The following is a 17,823-nucleotide window of genomic DNA, read 5'->3' as shown; positions in this document are numbered from 1 at the left end:
AGTGTTTCTGAATACCCAGTCTGTAAATACAGTATCTATCTTCAGAAATCAGGAATTTGCCAACAAACATTTTCTTATATCAGGCCGCCCTTAAAACAGCATCTCCAACCTTTTTCCCCCCACTCTGCTTATTCTAACGTTCTGCCTTTCCTCCGAACAGCAGCAGAGAGATCACCCCTGAAGGCAGCCTGGGAAAGGGGCGCAGGTCCTGCGGCCGCCGCGCAGCAGCCGCGCCTGCGCCCCCGCAGCCACCAGGTGGCGGCGCAGCTCTCGCGCCGCGATCGCGCAGCCTCCGCGAGCGGACCGGAGCTCATCGCCGCGGGTCTTTGAGAGGCACCGCCACCACACAACCTCCTTCTAGATAGATACGAAGAGGAGTTAAGCTAATAACACAAACTCCTTTCACGTCAAGTGTTTCCTGCTGCCCCACACGTTTTGAATGCTAAACAGCATTCCCAGCTGTAACTGCAGCAGCTTTCCTGGTGGCTGCTATTCCCACTCAAATCAGCCAGCAAAGCTCTTCACAGTAGCAGAGCTGTTATTTTGGGGGAATCCCTGCTCCCCCAGGACTGCTCAAACAGTATCATGATACTTTTGCCCAGGCAGATTGCATTGCCCGCCCCCCCCCCCCCCCCCACTTACAAACACCACCTTGACTTTATGAAGAAGTCATCTTTCCTCCCCTCTTGTACCTCCATGAATTTCTGCAGCATCTCCACTGAATCTCGTATCTTATATCAGTGTATAAATCTGAAAACATAGCTGATGCAGGCCTTTAATACCTATGACATGGAGTGCAAGATCAGATAAAACTGATAGATCACATTGGGTGGCAAGACATTTATCCACGCCAAATTTAGTGGTTATTCTGTAAGAATCATATAAAGCAGGTGTCTTCAACAAAAAAAAAAAATCAAATCACTCATTACTTTATATAATAGGGATATTTGCACTCCTATAATCAAAATCTTTCTTATAGAAGATTGCAAGTCTGGGACAATGAGTAGCTGAGCATACATATTCTTAAGAACGATTACCCCTTTGGATTTATGCCATTAGCCAACATACAAGCACTCTGTACACTGTTACCGATCGTTAGTGCAAGAGCCAAGCACACTGCTAAGGCTACAGCAAAGGAATGTATGGAGATGCTTTTAAACACCTTGGAGAGAGAGGAAGGGAGGGAGGGGCAGGGGATGGGAAAGATGAGACAAAAGGAAGTAGTGTTGATAATGCGGAGATGTTTTAGTTGTGCTAAGTAGTGCTTACACTAGTCAAGGCCTTTTTCACCTCTCCATGCGCTGCCAGGTACACAAGGAGCTGGGAAGGGACACAGCTGGGACAGCTGACCCCAACTGACCAAACAGATATTCCATACCATATGTTATGCTCAGTATACATGCTCTGAGGAAGAAGGAGGAAGGGGAGACATTTGGAGTGATGGTGTTTGTCTTCCAAGTAACTGTCATGCCTGATGGAGCCCTGCTTTCCTGGAGATGGCTGAACACCTGCCTGACCATGGGAAGTGGTGAATTAATTCCTTCTTTTCTTTCCTTCTGCGCACAGCTTTTGCTTTACCTATTAAACTGTCTTTATCTCAACACATGAGTTTTCTCACTTTTACTCTTCTGATTCTCTCCCCCATCCCACTGGGGGAAAGTGAGTGAGCGGCTGGATGGTGGTTAGTTGTTGGCTGGGCTAAACCATGACAGACAAACCACCTGGCAGGCTGACCGGCTTTCTGTGTACCTCAACCTATTGGGGCACCTCTGTCTTAGCAGTCTCTTTCCATAAACACAAACTGTTTTGCAAACAAGGCTTTCCTCAGTGGAAGTATCCAATCATGGCTGGAGAAAGCCAGACAGAATACCTACATAGTCCTCAGTCATTTGCCATTTACACTGAAATTGGTAGTGGGGATGGCTTGAATGAAAGTGGCTAATCATGGGCTAAAATAACATTCAGGGACTTTCACATGCTTAATTCCAGAAGCAAGTCTTTGAAATCTACTCAGATATGAGGAGTAGCTGCAGCAGTAACAGGATAATTCAAGTAACAAGGAGCCTCTAGAGTTCACGTAATCAAGCTCCTGCTCAGAGCAGGGTTAGCTATGTGGTCAGACCAGGTTTGTCAGATTTATCCAGTTGGTTGTTGAAAACTACCAAGGATGTGCAGTCTGCCCAATCTCCCTGGGCAACCTTCTGCAATGCTTGACTGTCCTCCTTCTGAAAAGGTTTTGCTTTCCAGCCTAAAACTCTCATTTCAATTTATGGCCATTTGTCCCTGTTACATTTCACCATGTTTCTGCTGCCCTGTAGCCTCCATGTCTGGATTGAAGCCCTTGAGGTGTATCAGCTGGTCCTCACAACTTGGTATAATGTGCAGATCTGATGAGCAGGTACTCCATTGCCTCCTCCAGGTCATTGATACAGATGTTTAACAGGACAGGACCCAGGATAGACCCCTGCAACAGTCCTCTTGTTAACAACCTCTAGTTAGACTATATCCCAGTAACTATCATGCTCTGAACCCAACTATCCAGTTTTTTACCCATCTGGACAGTAACATCCTGCCCCAGGTACAAGAACACTGCAGTAGAATGTTGAAAGCCTTGCAGAAGTCAAGATACATGATGTTCAGTATTCTCCCCTCCAGTTGGTCAAGACTGATTTACCCTTGGTAAATCTGTGCCAATTATTACCAATCACCTAGTTCTCCTTCGTGCCCCCAGAAATGCGTTCCAAGACTTGCTCCATGCTTTTCCCAGGTACCAAAGCGGGACTGACCATCCTGTAGTTTCCCGATTGTCCTTCCGGCATCTTCTGAAGATGGGTGCAACATTTGGGTTTTTTTCTAAACATAAACTTGCCTATTCTCTGTGAAAGTTCATCAGCCAATTCTCTCAGCACCTTTGGATTTAGCATGTCAGGCAAGCCCCATGGACTTGTATGGGTGGAGGTCTCTTGTAGGCTTTGACATCCCTTGAAAATCTGAACTCCAGCTCTAGTTCCTCCTGCTTATATCCCAGGCTGCATGCATTTGTACACACATACATGACATAGCCTCCTTTCCACTGTTTTAGTATTCTGAGGTCTCTCTTGTTCCCACAGCACTACACCCTTTTCTTTCTACCTCATCCACCATTTCTTCACTTAACTGTGAGTCACACTCCCTACCATCATTGTTCCCAGTTTAAAGCTTTCACCACATCAGCCAGATTTTTGGCGTAGATACTCTTTCCTCACTTTGTCAGGTGGATCCTGTCTCTGCCTAGTGGTCCACAATTCCCAAACGGGGTCTTGCTGTCCTGAAAAAAAAATTCCTGTTGATAACATCAGCTGTATAACCAGGTATAAATCCACAGGACCAGTCTGGTCCTCCCCCAGCCTCTTCTCTCCACCCTCAGGGCTAATGATGTCACCAGAATCACTGTATGAGGAAAAGATCCTGCTGGAGCACTAAGCCTCTCAATTAGCTAAAGCCTTTGATGGGAACTGGGACGGTGGTGAGAACTATCCAGGGGTGAAGATACCATGTGAGCACAGACCAGACTGTTCTGTTGCTCTGGTATTGGAAACTGCTTGTGCTTGATTAGGGTTAGGTAGAAGAGTGAAGACCAAGTCAGATAATTTTCTCTAGGAAGCATACAAAGTAAATGAAAGATAAGTAGCATGAACCAAAACATCAGAAGGCAGTCTTGGGGTACAAGGCTGCTGACATCTAGGTGACTGTACAGTAATATCATATAGGGCCCAGACTGCTTAGGTAACACTGTCAGAAATACCAAATCTAGGTAGGGATGTAGGACCAATGAAGAAAAAGTCATCCAGGATGGGTTTTTTATTTGGGAGGAGTGTGGGTGAAGACAAGGTGGCACAGGGGCAGCAAAAGGGCAGGCTTGGGTCAGGGGGGAAAGCAATAAAGGTTACTGTACCTTGTTCAAGCACCATTCCCACTGCAAAAGTGCAGTTGTCTGTGGACAGTGGTGAAGCTTACTGCAAGACTTAGGTCTATGCACACGCAAACATAGATATACAATCCTCTGTGGGCATAAAGGGTAATTAAAAGCAACATCAAAGGCTCTTCTGCATCCTTAAATTTGATTTTATGGAATAGATGATCATTCTAAGAGCTCCTCTTTCATGCTTTACACTCATATTTAATTTCCTATCTTTTTATTGCAAACTTTAACAATCTTCAAATACCAAGTTAGCACTGAAACCTGAACTTCTGCCTGAAAGCCAAAACTTCTATGCTTCCTGGCCTATACAAACATTCAACTACTAGTCAGCCATTTCAAAAGTCCTGAACCACCCATTCCATATCTCCAGTGAAACCTTTTCATTCCTTGCCTTTCTTCCTGCATGAATCCCTAATGATCCCAAATCTCCTTCTCTCAGGCCACTATTTCTGCTGGCTGAGGTTTACTCCTTCTAGAGGTACATAGGTTTGCTCCTAAATCAGCCAGGAAGGATCAGCAAAATCAGCAAGAGGCACTCTTCCTCTAGGGAGTAACACTGCATTTTAAGTTGCTAAAGCTCACATATCTTATTGTACAGTTATACCAATTAAAGCTCCCTTGGGAAAACAAAATAGAAAAAGTTACATGCATGTCCTCCCCCTGCCCTCCAATATCAGGTAAGCTTTATGGAACATTACAAAATCATCTAAATAACCTTTTTAAATGCAGTTTACGTGTTCAGCAATGCACATCTTTAAAAGTAAATAATGGAAAATGTTTCTCAGAGTAACTGCATATAAATCTAAAAAAGTTCTAAGCAATGGCATTACACCAGCGTGCCTGTCAGGCATGGAAGGCCTGGTTGCCTTTATGTAATGTGCCAGCAAGAGCTCATCTGACCAGCACAAAGCAGATGATGAGATGCGTGCCATGCTTGACCTTCTAAAAAGCCATACAAGTGAGCAGGCAGAACGCCTGTGCCATTTGTACAGCATTCAAAGGCAAACCTTGATTCACTGCAAGTAGGCATAATCCACCCCACAGCTGCCAGGCTACAGGGCAAGGATTGCTCCTTGGCACCATCCCACAAAGAACATACTGAGGTAACTTAAGATTTTTTTCCAATGCATTCACCAGCCAAAAAAAGTCACAGAAAGCTTCAAAATATTCAGGATGACTTAGGCAAGGCAAGTTACACACAGAAAATAAGCATTTTATTACTCATGACAAAAGGTATAATACTGAATACATCAGTATACATGGGAACATCTTTAATTCTGAAGAAGTGCCATCGATTATCATTTTCATTGACTAAAAAAAATAATCTAAGTAATCAACAACACAGTATAAACAAATACAGAAATACATTTAGGAAATATAACCAAATGATAAACAGTAGTTTCCAATTAAATTTTACCAGATCAGTGTTTTTGCTCAGAATTATCCTTGCCCAAAAACAAACAGGAAAACACACCTAAACTTCCAAATACTAAATGAATTACATTGTTTTTCAACTAGATTACAAGTATAGCCTCTCCTACTTACAAGAAAAATGGTGTTACAGCTAAGGCTGGGGGCAGGGGAACTACATACTAAAGAAAGAAGACTGGGAATAAAATCCATAGCCAGACATCCCAGCAACTTCTTCTAAGAACTGGAACGTAGCCTTAAAGGCACTTCCGAAAATCCATATCAACAATGGCAACAAAAGACATTCTGTATATTTACAGGTGCAGCACAATCCTGAGAATACTTTCAATTATCTTGTTTTTATCTTGAGCACTGTGGGTGACAGACGTTCAGAAAAGGAACTACTATCACAAGCTAGACTCATTTTGAGTTGAAAATGAAACACACATTCTTGCAAATAAATCTAACGTTTTCAATTCACAGAACATAAAAATAGCACACACAGAGCTCTATTTTTCCTTAACCATCCATAATTTCTAGGCTTCATTTTGTAACATTAGGTAAGCAGGGTTCTAAAACAACAAAGTTAAAGCACAATATGATTTACATTAGCAAAAAAGTTCTCTAAATTATAACATGCGAGTTGTGTATTAATACTACACCAACAAGGCTGGCATTTAGGGTATCCAGATGATCTTTAAAAAGAAAAGACACCCAAGCACCTGCTGTTCCAACTGAATGGTAGCCAGAAGTTAATCAGATTTAATTAACCCTTAAGCATCCATGCCTCTACATGAAAATTAAGTATTACCTGGCACTACAACGAACGTAGCCCAGTGAAGTAAATGTAAAGTTATCGCTCAAGGTGAGTAATGTTGCACAATACAACCTTTGTGCTTTATCATAAGAGCAAGCAGTACGTCAAACTATTGACAAAGAACATGCCAAGTAAGATTATAATTTTAACGGGGAAAAACTTTGAATTCTACAATATAATAAAATGGTGCAATATAAACAATCACAAATGGTTACAAAAAAATCCCTCTATTTAATCAAGACATTAACACTTCTGATAGTTTAGATAATTTATTTAGACATTTATATATATATAATTTATTTAGACATTTATATATATATAATTTATTTAGACAGTTTATCTTACGCATTTTCTGATTTGTTACTAATGGGCATCTTTCACTCGTATGCTGAAAATATTTGCATGCTTGTTCAATAATTCAACAGCAGAGTTAACTTGGTAAAGACCAGCTGGCATTGTCTTATCTCTTATTTATTCTGATTTCCTGGACATATCTCTGTCCTTTAAAAAAAAAAAATATTAAATTCTGTTTCCCAGTCAAGCTTCCAAGTTTTCACAGGAATTAAATATATCATAATATCCTGGGGGGGGGACACGACACGACTGGGGAGGTGGGTATGTTCTTAGATCTGATTTCCCTCTAAATGTGTTGCCTATCATTAGGGATGTATTAATTTTTACATTTCATTTCAAACAATCACAGGGCATACAAAGAAAGCCCCCCACACTTCAGGCCTCTTCATGCTTTATCTTCATCCAAACAACTGAGGAAGGAGGTAGGGGAAAAAATTAAAGGGAAAAAAAAATCAGAGGAACACCTGACTAACTTTTATAATTTCATAATGGTTACTGGGGAGAAAAAAATTTCCAAGAAATATACAGCACATCATCACATTTCAGTTCTCCTGAAGTTAACTCCTTCTGCAAAGAAGAAAAAAGGCTCTGAATTGTTCCCTTCAACATACAGAAAGACTAAGTGCCCAGAGAAAACTTCATTTTGACAGGTGTGTGGGGAGGATGAAAGAGAGATCAGGGGAACAAGCACACTCAGCAGAGTGCAGGACCGCCACTGTGATGCAACTTAGATACCAAGAGAACCTTGAGACAGGCCAACAGCATCTTCACACCAAGAGCTAAATGAAAACAATTTAATGGGTGTCTCTCCCATAAATAGGGATCCAAGTTTTCGGCTTATTGTTAGTAAACTTTCTCCTAACAAGAGAAGATACTTACTGGGGAACATTGGAATTAGAAACAAAGAGAAGAATATGCAAGACACCACCACTGTAAACCAGATGTTACTGCAAATAAAGTTATATATATATACACACACGAATTGTAAAAGCATTCTGCAGAACAGTTTGCCAAAAACATGATTGTCTAAATAAATATAAAAAGAAATCTTGGGTGGAATATACCAAGAGCAGTGTCTGTGGGTTTTTTTAAATACATTGAAGCAGTACTTTCCTAACTGCAGTCTACTTATTATTCAAGTAATTCTTTTGATAATACCTTCACACTGTCTTTCTAGACTGTGGAACATCAGAATCGCAAGTGTCAACCAGTGCTTCTGGTAGCAGATTTACTCTGTATTAAGTCAATTTTATCATCACAATGCTGAAAAGAAACCCCAACTTCTACACAGTATTGTCCAGAGTTTGCAGTTTTTTCTGTCAGAGTTACATGAACTCAGATCCTTTGTTAATGATATGCCAGCACCCGCTTTACCAGACTTCCTTATTTGGAATTTTAGTACAGACAGTCCTATGCTTCAGATACTTTTTTTGCTTCACTTTCTTGCTTTACTTCGGTCAGGAAAATAAGAGTTTTCATCATAATTATAATCTGGTTTACTAAGGGAAGCAGAGTAACTAGAATTTGGATGCTTAGTGTGCAAATCTATTTCTTCTGGTTTAATTCTGCCAACTGGAATGAGGCAGCACCTACTTCTAGAGTAGGCTGCATGGCCAGCCGCAATTAAGGCATGAGCTAGATTGTTCTCCTTGTACAGAACATCCACCTCTAATTTCATGTCAGAGCCGTAATGCTTAAAATGAAATATCAGACCCGGTTTACTAAGAAGCTTCCGAAACAGAAGTTTAGCTTCATCGCTCCAGTATTCCCCCTTGGCAGGAACTGTATCATGTAAAGAGCAAGAATGTGCCAAGCGTGGCAAATAAGACAGACTTTCTGGAATAACTTTAAGTTTATGGATATCGGAGTAAGGGATGCTCTTCAGAAAGCCATAGTCAATAAATGTAAGAACAACAGACTGACTTGTTACTTCACTAACTTCTGCCCTGTTCCACTGTGCTTCCAGTCCAAACTTGATCAAGCAGCTAGCGCCAGGAGCCACAAGCTCTTTTGGCAAAGCTGGCAAATTGTCAGGAAGGTCAGAGAGCAGCAGAGACAAGTTTTTCATGCAATCAAATAAGACTTCAAACTGAATGCAGAAGTTTGAAGGATCGGTAGCTGCAGTTGCAAACCCAGGATACGTTCTGCCACTCTGCAGCAGCGTCCACGTGATTGAATTTACCTTGAATGATGTATCGAACTCTTTACAGTCTGTACTATTAGATTTTTCTGATCCAACATTAGCCTGACAATGACTTAAGTGCTGGTTCAAATACTCCTGAAGCAGAATTTCCCCTATTAAAATATCTACTTCCCAGATATGAGAGGATTCCAAATACCTCAAAAATAAGATCCTTATTTCACGATCCAGGAGTGCATTTACTACCTGGACAAACTGAGTTTTCTTCAGTTTTTTCAACCAAACCCACTTACACAACACTGCTTGTTTAGGAATACTTTTAATATTGTCACTGAGCATCTTTGCATTATTGAGGGACACCATCTCACACTTGCCATAATCCATGAAAAAAACTAGCATTAACTTCTCCCTGACAAACAACTTCATCACTTTTGATCGATACCACTTCAAGTTCCTTTCAGATTTTGTCATACATTCCAATCCTTCTTCAATATCATCCACTCTAAACAAATCACTTCTTTGTGCTTCTTTGACAAGCATTACATTTAAGTCATGTAATATTTGCGAATTTTTAAGTAACTGTACATGAAATTCTCCACTCTCTGAAATACTGATTACTTCTGCTCCTTCTACCTGTCCAGAATTTAGATCCTGAGGAAGGACATTTAAGGGTGTTTTGGAAGTATTTTTCATCCTAACAGCCTTAGTTTTACTTTGACCACCTAAACCACTCCTAGACTTTCTATCCTGAGAATCAAAATTTGTAATCAGAATTTGTTTTGTCCTGTTTTCCTGCTTATGGACTGGTATGTTTTGCCACCTTGTCCTTTTGCCTTTTTTCTGCAGAAGGTCATCAGACATAGACTTTCCATCACAAATCACATCTATTTCCCACTGCTCTCCATGTTGCTGTAAGAACTTGCAAGTGACTGGCTTGTTACTTATTTCACTAACAAAATAGGAAGTACTTTTATTAGCCCAGCTTTTATTAAGAACACTCTTTACTCTGCTAAGAAAACAATGAACACTGAGCCTTGGCAGAGTTAAGAACTTTTTCTGAATCCTGCAGATCTTTGAAGGACTTACAACTGCTGCATTACCATAGTCAATGAACTCTACCTCAAAGGAGTTTCCTGATTGCAGAGTTTTAATAACTGCTCTGTAGTAAAAACAATCAGTGTCATGCTCTGCTAAAACGAGATCCCCTACCTTGAGCTCATCTAAGAAATTTTCGTGACCTATATTCACGATGCTTTCATTTAATTCTTCTGCTAGTTGTATTATTAAGTTTTCATCCTCCGCAAGCTGAACATAGAAACTTGACGGACTATTCATATGAGAAATATAGCCCACTACTTCAGAATTCACTTGAATATCACGTTGAGGAAGACTGATTAATTTAGGTGTATTTTTGTTACTCCTTTCCTGCTGACTTGTATAATTCAGTCTTTTGTTATGAGATTCAGAGAAAGCATTTACAGTTACTTCCTTTGAATTTAAAGCAGGATGACTGAGTGAGTGAGAAGTAGGCTCTCCAACCAAAGGTTCCTCTCTGTGCTCCAGAGAAGCACTGACAGTATTTCTAAAACCTGGTTCTTGACTGTCCTGTAAAGTTCGCGGTTTTGAAGAACCACCACACTTCTGTGTCCTAGGTGCAGTTTGCTCTTCATCTCTAACATTCTGCCCAATATCTGTCTGATCATACTTATACACTTGGCATTTCACTTCAGTTTCTAATTTAGCTCCCTCAGGATTTTTAAGAGCTACTTTAAAAATTTCTTTGTCATCTTCCACACGACATACCACTCCTCTATTACTCCCAACAAATTGTTCCGTATAATTTTTCAGTGCCAATTCTTCCAGTATTTTTTCTTTAATTTTCTGACTTACTTTGAGCTGTCCATCATACAACTCAACAACAATCTGTCCATCTGATTCTTTGGATACAACTACAGCCTTCAGCAGTTTACCAAGGAATGTTTCCTCAAACCATCTAGTAGCTCTTGCTGGAATTTTTGTCTCCCTAAGATCTGACAGACAGCATTTAATAGCTTGCATGGGTGTGAATATTAGGTCAGTGGCAAAGTCTGGAATAGGCATCAACTGGTCTCTCTCTACCATATTCTTATTTCCAAAATCCACAAAGTCAGCACATAGATAGGATGTTGATTCCACAGGAGAAACCAACGCTCTATAAAAGAGACCATCCTCAAAATATCTGGCTATACATAATCGTGTACTGCCGGTATCATATCTCACATTATTTGGCATTGTAGTTATGACACTAACTTTCTTCATCAATGCCTCTAGAGTTTCAGTGTTTCGATTAAGCTGACAATAGAATTTTGAAGGACTATGTATGTGAGTTACATAGACTTCCTCCTCGCTTCCAATTTTTATATTAAAAGACGAGTAGCAAAAACTGTACAGAGAACCCAAAGATGCAAGGTTTCTCAGACCAATATATTCAGACTGGGTGAGACCACGTTCTCTGAGGAATTCCTCCGCACTAATAAATGGAGTCTCTAAGTCAACTATATTGCATAAACAGTTGGGGCTAACAAGAATAAGAGCATAAATTATGCAAGTCAGTGGTCCTCTAGAAGCAGAAATGAAGTCTTCGAAAATGCTACATACTTCAGACCAATTAAGTGAGTCTATCTCTAAGGGTACATTTTTAAGTCTACACTGAAATGCTTGACTCTCCAGGGTTAGGAAATCTGGAATAACAGCCTGAAGATCTTTAAGTAAAACTCTTTCCCGATAACCATAGTCTACAAAAACCACATCAGCTTCATTTCTGGATACTTGCTGCACAACAGTTCCTCTGTACCATTTCCCATCTTTGGGACATTTAACAACACAGGCAACTTGTCCACTTTTGTATGGACTGGTATGCTCTTTATAGTAGATCTGAATTTGTTCCATTAAGTTATTTAGCTCTGGCAGTTTACTTTGCAACTGACATGAAAAATCTGCTGGAGAAACAATGTAAGAACAGACTACTTCAAAAACAGCCCCTGGTTTAAGCACAAATTCTTTGTAAAATAGTTTTTTCTCACATAACGACTTACGGCTTTTAAAGATTGCACCTTTTCCAAAACAGGACAGCACAACAGATTCTCTCAGCACTGAAGGCACACTTAATGATTTTTCCTTCTGAAATTTCTCGCCATTTCCATATACCTTATTTTTAGCAATATTACAGCTGCTCTGTGCATTTACTTTTTTTTTTTTAAATTTGTGGGGATTCAGGGCTCGACATCTTTTTGCCAAATTTAAAACAGAATCTGGTGTCTTTTCCAAGTGTTCAGCATACCCACCTTCAACCATACGCATGGCAACATCTTGCTGTAAACCATTTTTATACCGTGCATTAACAATATACTTGTTGCTTTGCTTTCCAATGACATGAAGCAGGAGCAGTCTGTTAAACACAATGTCTTTGAAGAAATCAGTTTCCTTTTTAACCCACACATCATCAACAGGAATTGTACAAGCAAGTGCACAACACATAGCTAAAGCTGGTAAATCAGAAAACTCAGGAAGCAATGTTTTCACATCATAACAAGGTACTGTATCTGTATTTCCAAAGTCCAAAAAATAAACAGTAATATTTACATTAAGCACTTCAATGACAACACCCCGATAATAATTCATGTCTTTGCTATACCGAGCACAACACAGCAGTCCAGGTTCTGGCTTTTTAAGGACCATTTCATCAGCTCCACATTGGTTATACACATCTGCAATATTTTTCATCAAGGCTTGAAATTCATTCTGATATTCAGATGTTTGAATCCAGAAGTTAGATGGATTTATGACATATACCACAAAGGCATTATGGAAGGAATTCATTTGCATTTCTACTCTTTTGCAGTGGCTTGACAAAGAAATGTCCCATTCAGGTAAGCAGGTTTTTGTATGTTTACGTCCAGCACAATTATTAAACGAATTGCATCTCTCATCACATGGTTTGCGGTTTACAGCAATACTTGTGATTTTTGTTTCCGAAAGCAAGACACACGATGCAGCTGCCTCATTCAGGTTTTCTGGATGCTTAGCACTATTTCCAAGATTTTCATTTTGCAGTGTAATGTAATACAAGCGTTTAATGTCACTGAATAAATCAATATGGACACATACAGAAGTTTGTCCTATCAAGGCCCTTGTAAGTTCTTTCAGCTGAATTTCTATTACTGTTTCATCCTGACTACTGAAACAAGACAGCGCACATGGAAATGAAGTCATTGGCAATGCCATGAACTCTACTTTAAGTTTCTGAATGCAGCTGGATGGCACAGCTTCAATATTGCCAAAATCCATAAACCAGACTTCAACTTGGTCAGAGAGAAGCTGTTTTATCACTCCTCTATGCCACTGTCCAGTTTGCCTTTTGGCAGCACAGAGTAGCCCTAAACTACCAAAAGATTTATTATCTTCTGTACTAATAGCTTCATAGTATGAATGCATAGCTCCTGTCAAATCTTCCAGCTCTTTCTGCCATTTCTGTAACTGACAATAAAATTTATTTGGGCTTATTGCAACAGTTATTTTTACATTTTCTTTACCACCAACAGGTAGTCGTGGAAAGAGGTCATCTGGAACTGGCCAAAAATCTGTCAGTTTCTCAGAATTACTGGAAGCAAGCAACTCCTTGACTGGATACTTCTGTTGCAACAATTGCGGTACTCTCTTACAAAGCATTTCTTGGGGAAATGCTCTTAATGTTTCTACAATAAAACAAAATGAATCTCCATCAATACATTTTCCTAACTGCAGTTCACGAACATCACTGACGATCTTTGGTACTTCTACAATGAACAGCTGGCATGGTAGAACAGCTTTCACATGACCTGTAATCTGTAATCCTACCAGAGATGAGAAATAGTTAATGGCTTTTGGACCCCATTTTTCCCCAGCAGGAACTATGCTTGCAAAAACACCCAAAACCACCTTTGGAGGCAGCTGAAACAATTCATCACAAGCAGAAGCAATATGTGTTTCCTCAACCACTAGCACTTGCCCAGTGTCTATAAGAAAAGCCTCATAAGTATCTTCTCTCTTTTCCAGAACTCTTCCTCTATGCCATCTTCCTTCTGTGTCTTCCACCAAACAAGACCCACCAACACAAATATTATCTTTTGCTTTGAATACACGTTGTATTTCATTTTGTAGTATGTAATAGTCAAGCTCACATCCTGCCTTGTATTGACCCTGGAACACTATAACCAAGCATTCCGGATGGCATTCTATTTGAGTTATCTTCAGATTCATGTCTACTATGTGTGGTGAGGGACTCGGGAGATTCCGTTCTGTCTGCAAAGAAAAAGGGTAAGATCAGCCCGATAATTTTCTGTATTTTTCTTTGTCAAGTAATTCCTTACATGAAATTTGTTTCAAAATGCTTTAATATCATATTATCACACTTCTGGTTAAAATGTACACTAAACATTTAACAGTGTCATGTTTTATGCAACGGGGATACACTTGACACGATTTTCTTTGTAAAGAGATGTTCAGATAACATCTGAAAAAAATACCTCTGGACTTGCTCTTGTGGCTAGACTAATTTTATCACTTGAGAATTATTTGTAATCAGAAAGCTGTTCCCAGAATAAAAATTAAAGAGAATTAAAGATTGTAGCAGAAAACTGAGGTGGGTGGGGCAGAACAACATAACACAGACATGCAGGGACACAGAACAGGACAGGACAGAAGAGCAGGAAGATAACTATTTCTTCTCAAAGAAAAGCACTTCTGCTCAAAGAAAACAAAAGAGTGGAAAGCAATTCATGTCATTTATACAACCTCTGCTCATCTCACAAGTGTTACTTATAACCAGTAAATTTAACTGCAAATCTCTCTAAAGGAGGCCACTTTCAGCATTTCATTGCACTGGACTTAGAGTTACAAGGAGAGTTTACCTACAAAAGTATTTCCAGCCTGCTTCTTTCTTTCTTTGTAAAATGTGAATGACCAAGGACCCCTCCCCTACTCACCCTGCTTTTCCTGTATAAATCACTTCTTCAAATCGATGCATCTTAGAGCTCTGCGCTTTAATGTTCACTTAATCTGGCTGTCTATACGCTATCAGGTATAGCTGTAGCATATTTTAAGTTTTTTTAATTGCAAGGACATACAGAACACATTATCTACATCCAACATTTCTGCACTGCCCATCAACTAACAATCATGCCAGGTGTGTTTTGTACTGTCTCAACACTCCAGTTCTGATAGTTTAAGCATCTTCAAACCCTTCAGATACATGAAGAGCAGAGAAGTATAATCTGGTTTTCAAGATGAGCTTCCAGTTCCATTCAAATTTGTCAATGGATCTGTGATTTCACATTGTTTAAGAAGGCTGTGCACACCCATAATTTAATCAAGCAAATCTATGAAATAAACTGCTGTTCTAACAAAGTAATTAGGGGCAGATCACATCTGTCAAATGCAAAGACAGTAGATAAATACACAAGGATAGCCTGGAAAAAACATATGCTTGATTTATTAATTGCTTATGTAAAGCTGAAACTTTCAGTTTCAACTACAAGTTATTAGAGCAAGATCTTCCTCAGCCAGCAAAAAATCTTCTACAGAACTACCACAATAGTTTTTATCACAAGCATACATGAAGTAGCTAGCAATCATACAGTGTGTTCAGAGTAAGCATCAATGCTTAGCATTTTAGTCCGCAAAAAATAAAATTAATAAATAAATGCGCACTTTTACTGTAAAGCTTACCAGAGAATCTTGGGCTGGAGGAGGAAGGATACATGGCTTCTCAAAAACAATAAAAGAAAACAACCACAAAACAAAAAAAAAACCACTAAAACTACCAGCCACCCAAAAAACCCCAACAACCTCCTAGTAAAAGCAGTACCAAATCCAGACCTGACAAACACCTTTTAAACAAACTCCCCTGATTTTCACTTCTCCAGGTAATAAAATACAAAGTTAAACTCCGAGGATTTTTTAATGAAAGCTAACAGCCTTCAGGAAAGGGTTCTGTTTGCTTGGATCTGATGGTTCCATTCAAACCAATAATGCACCTTATCATTAGAGAGAATCAAACTTTTCAAGATGCACCATTGATGCTTTGGGCACTTTTTTTTTTTTCATTGAAACAAACCCGTGGTTGCATAAATAACAAATGAAAACAATTTGTTCATCAACATTTGCTTGCCCATTGTCACAGCCCAAATAACGGCACCGCATCAATACAGCCACATTTCTACAGTTTATAAAATGACCTTTTGCTTTTTATTCACGTACATACCAGTTAACACTTTTTCATTCAGAACACACCTTTAGAAACCGCAGCCGCTTTAACAACTCTGCATCTCTCTGCAAAGATTGAAAAATCATTAGAAAAATATGCATAAACTAAATTCTTGTACTACTTCTCTAAAGCCTCCTACTGCCCAACAAAGACCCCCCGTCAGAGTTCCTCATACCCAGTTTAACTACAATGTTAAGATTTCAAAAAACGAAGTCACAAAACTGAATCCACCTTCCCAAAACTACGGTAAGGCCATTCCTTCTTCACTGCAGTTCAAGAAACACACCAGCCACAAGAACGCTGCACAGATAACCTACCCCCCAATTTCTAAGCCAGAGCGGTCACGCATTTCTATTTGCAATTGTTCAGCCATCAAAATCTGTACTCTATCGTGCACTACTACCATACAAACAAACCTACATCATAATAAAAGGGCTTTTAAATGCAACCAAACGCAGGAGACAAGCGACAGCTCAAGGTACCTGCGCTGCTCTCCACAGCGGCAGCTCTCACCGGGGCTGTTTGACGCCCGAGGCAGCGCTCGCCTGAGAGGAACACAGCGTAAAGCCGGGCTCCACTCCAGAAGGCGCGGACCGCCGGACGTACGCTGCCGCCGCCGCAGGCAAGGCCCGAAAGCGAAGACCACCAGCCTTCAGCTGCAGCACCAGCTTCCTTGCCACTCACAAGCGCGAAAGCGACATGCGAGACCCAGAACACGATCATTTTACACCACCCCACACCCACCCACGTCCGCCGCTCACCCCTCACGAACAAAATGGCGGCGCAAAGCCCAACTCCCACACGCTGCTCGACAAGGCGCATGCACCGCTACGCCACCGGGAACAGCAAGGCCTCTTTCGTGGCGGGTGGGGCTTAAGGTTGATTGGCGGGAGCTCCCAGCCAATCGGCACGGCCCGGTGGCAGAGGTGACGCCTCCATCTTGGGCTGAGGCAGGGGGGTGAGGCGCGTGGGCTGGTGTGTTGCTTGTCTGCCTGGGGGTGGCCTCGTCTGTGTCGGTTTTGTTTTGGAGTTACGGGTTTTTTCGTTTGTTTGTTTTGGTTTTTTTCTTTTGTTTGTTGGTTTTTCCTTTATGTTTGTGCTTTGTGGCTGTGTGTTACTTCTAAGGTGGTCTCTAAACTTTGTGAAAGTACCTGTGGGTCGCTAAATTTTCTGGAGCTGTCTAAAGAGGATTTGAGAGCTCTTATTCTTTCCCATCATTAGGAAGAAATTCTCCAGGCTGGAAAGAGTACATCTTAACAGAGCGCGAAGTGCTGCCGCATTTTCTTTTGCATACAAGTCTTCCTTTTTGGTGGTTTGTTTTGTTGTTGGTTTGTTGTTTTTTTTTTTGGGGGGGGGGGGGATGGTTGATTCCCCAAACAGCTCCACTTGCTGTATTTTGCACCTTAAGCAGTAATAATCTACATACTTCACTAGAAAAAAAAAAAGAAGTTGGACAACATAATTCAACTACTGGAAAATTACTCTGGAAGACGGAGTTTTCCCTGGTCTGTTTACTTCTTTAACAGAAAATAAGAATACATACTCATTCTGAACTGTAAAGTTTTACTTCCTCTCTACCGCAGTCGTCCTCTTTTGGGCTTGCCTTTTTTTTTTTTTCGTCTCCAACCCACACAACCAACATGCTATTAAGCCAGTCTCGGCTTTTTTTTTTTTTTTTTTTTGCTTCCTAGTGGCAGCAGTATGCTTCAGGGTTTAGATGTACGTACTTCTCTGGAAGGCCTTCCCACAGAAAGCACCTCACTAAGTACCTCTTACAGAAGGTGCAGACTTCGGGAAGCTTCTGAAATCTTACAAGTAAATGAGTCTAACGTAACAAGTCTGGAGTGGTACGTAATTTA

The 17,823-nt window shown here is 40.4% G+C and overlaps 1 protein-coding gene across 1 annotated transcript; it reads right to left on the bottom strand.

Annotated features, from left to right (window-relative positions):
- Positions 1 to 6,481: 6,481 nt before the first annotated feature.
- Positions 6,482 to 16,785, bottom strand: TDRD15 (tudor domain containing 15). Its single transcript, XM_064448127.1, has 3 exons — positions 16,726 to 16,785; positions 15,962 to 16,029; positions 6,482 to 14,001 (listed from the first exon to the last, which is right to left on the bottom strand). Exon 3 carries the CDS (start codon positions 13,957 to 13,959, stop codon positions 7,978 to 7,980), a length of 5,982 nt encoding a protein of 1,993 aa, XP_064304197.1. The 5' UTR covers positions 13,960 to 14,001; positions 15,962 to 16,029; positions 16,726 to 16,785; the 3' UTR covers positions 6,482 to 7,977.
- Between the last annotated feature and the right edge of the window lie 1,038 nt (positions 16,786 to 17,823).

The sequence above is a fragment of the Phalacrocorax carbo genome, chromosome 3, assembly GCF_963921805.1.
Source record: "Phalacrocorax carbo chromosome 3, bPhaCar2.1, whole genome shotgun sequence".
Classification (NCBI taxonomy): Eukaryota; Metazoa; Chordata; class Aves; order Suliformes; family Phalacrocoracidae; genus Phalacrocorax; species Phalacrocorax carbo.
This window is presented reverse-complemented; position numbering and strand designations above follow the sequence as displayed.

Excerpts from the sequence above, each read along its gene's own strand:
- TDRD15 (XM_064448127.1), bottom strand. The coding sequence starts at position 13,959 with ATGAATCTGAAGATAACTCAAATAGAATGCCATCCGGAATGCTTGGTT.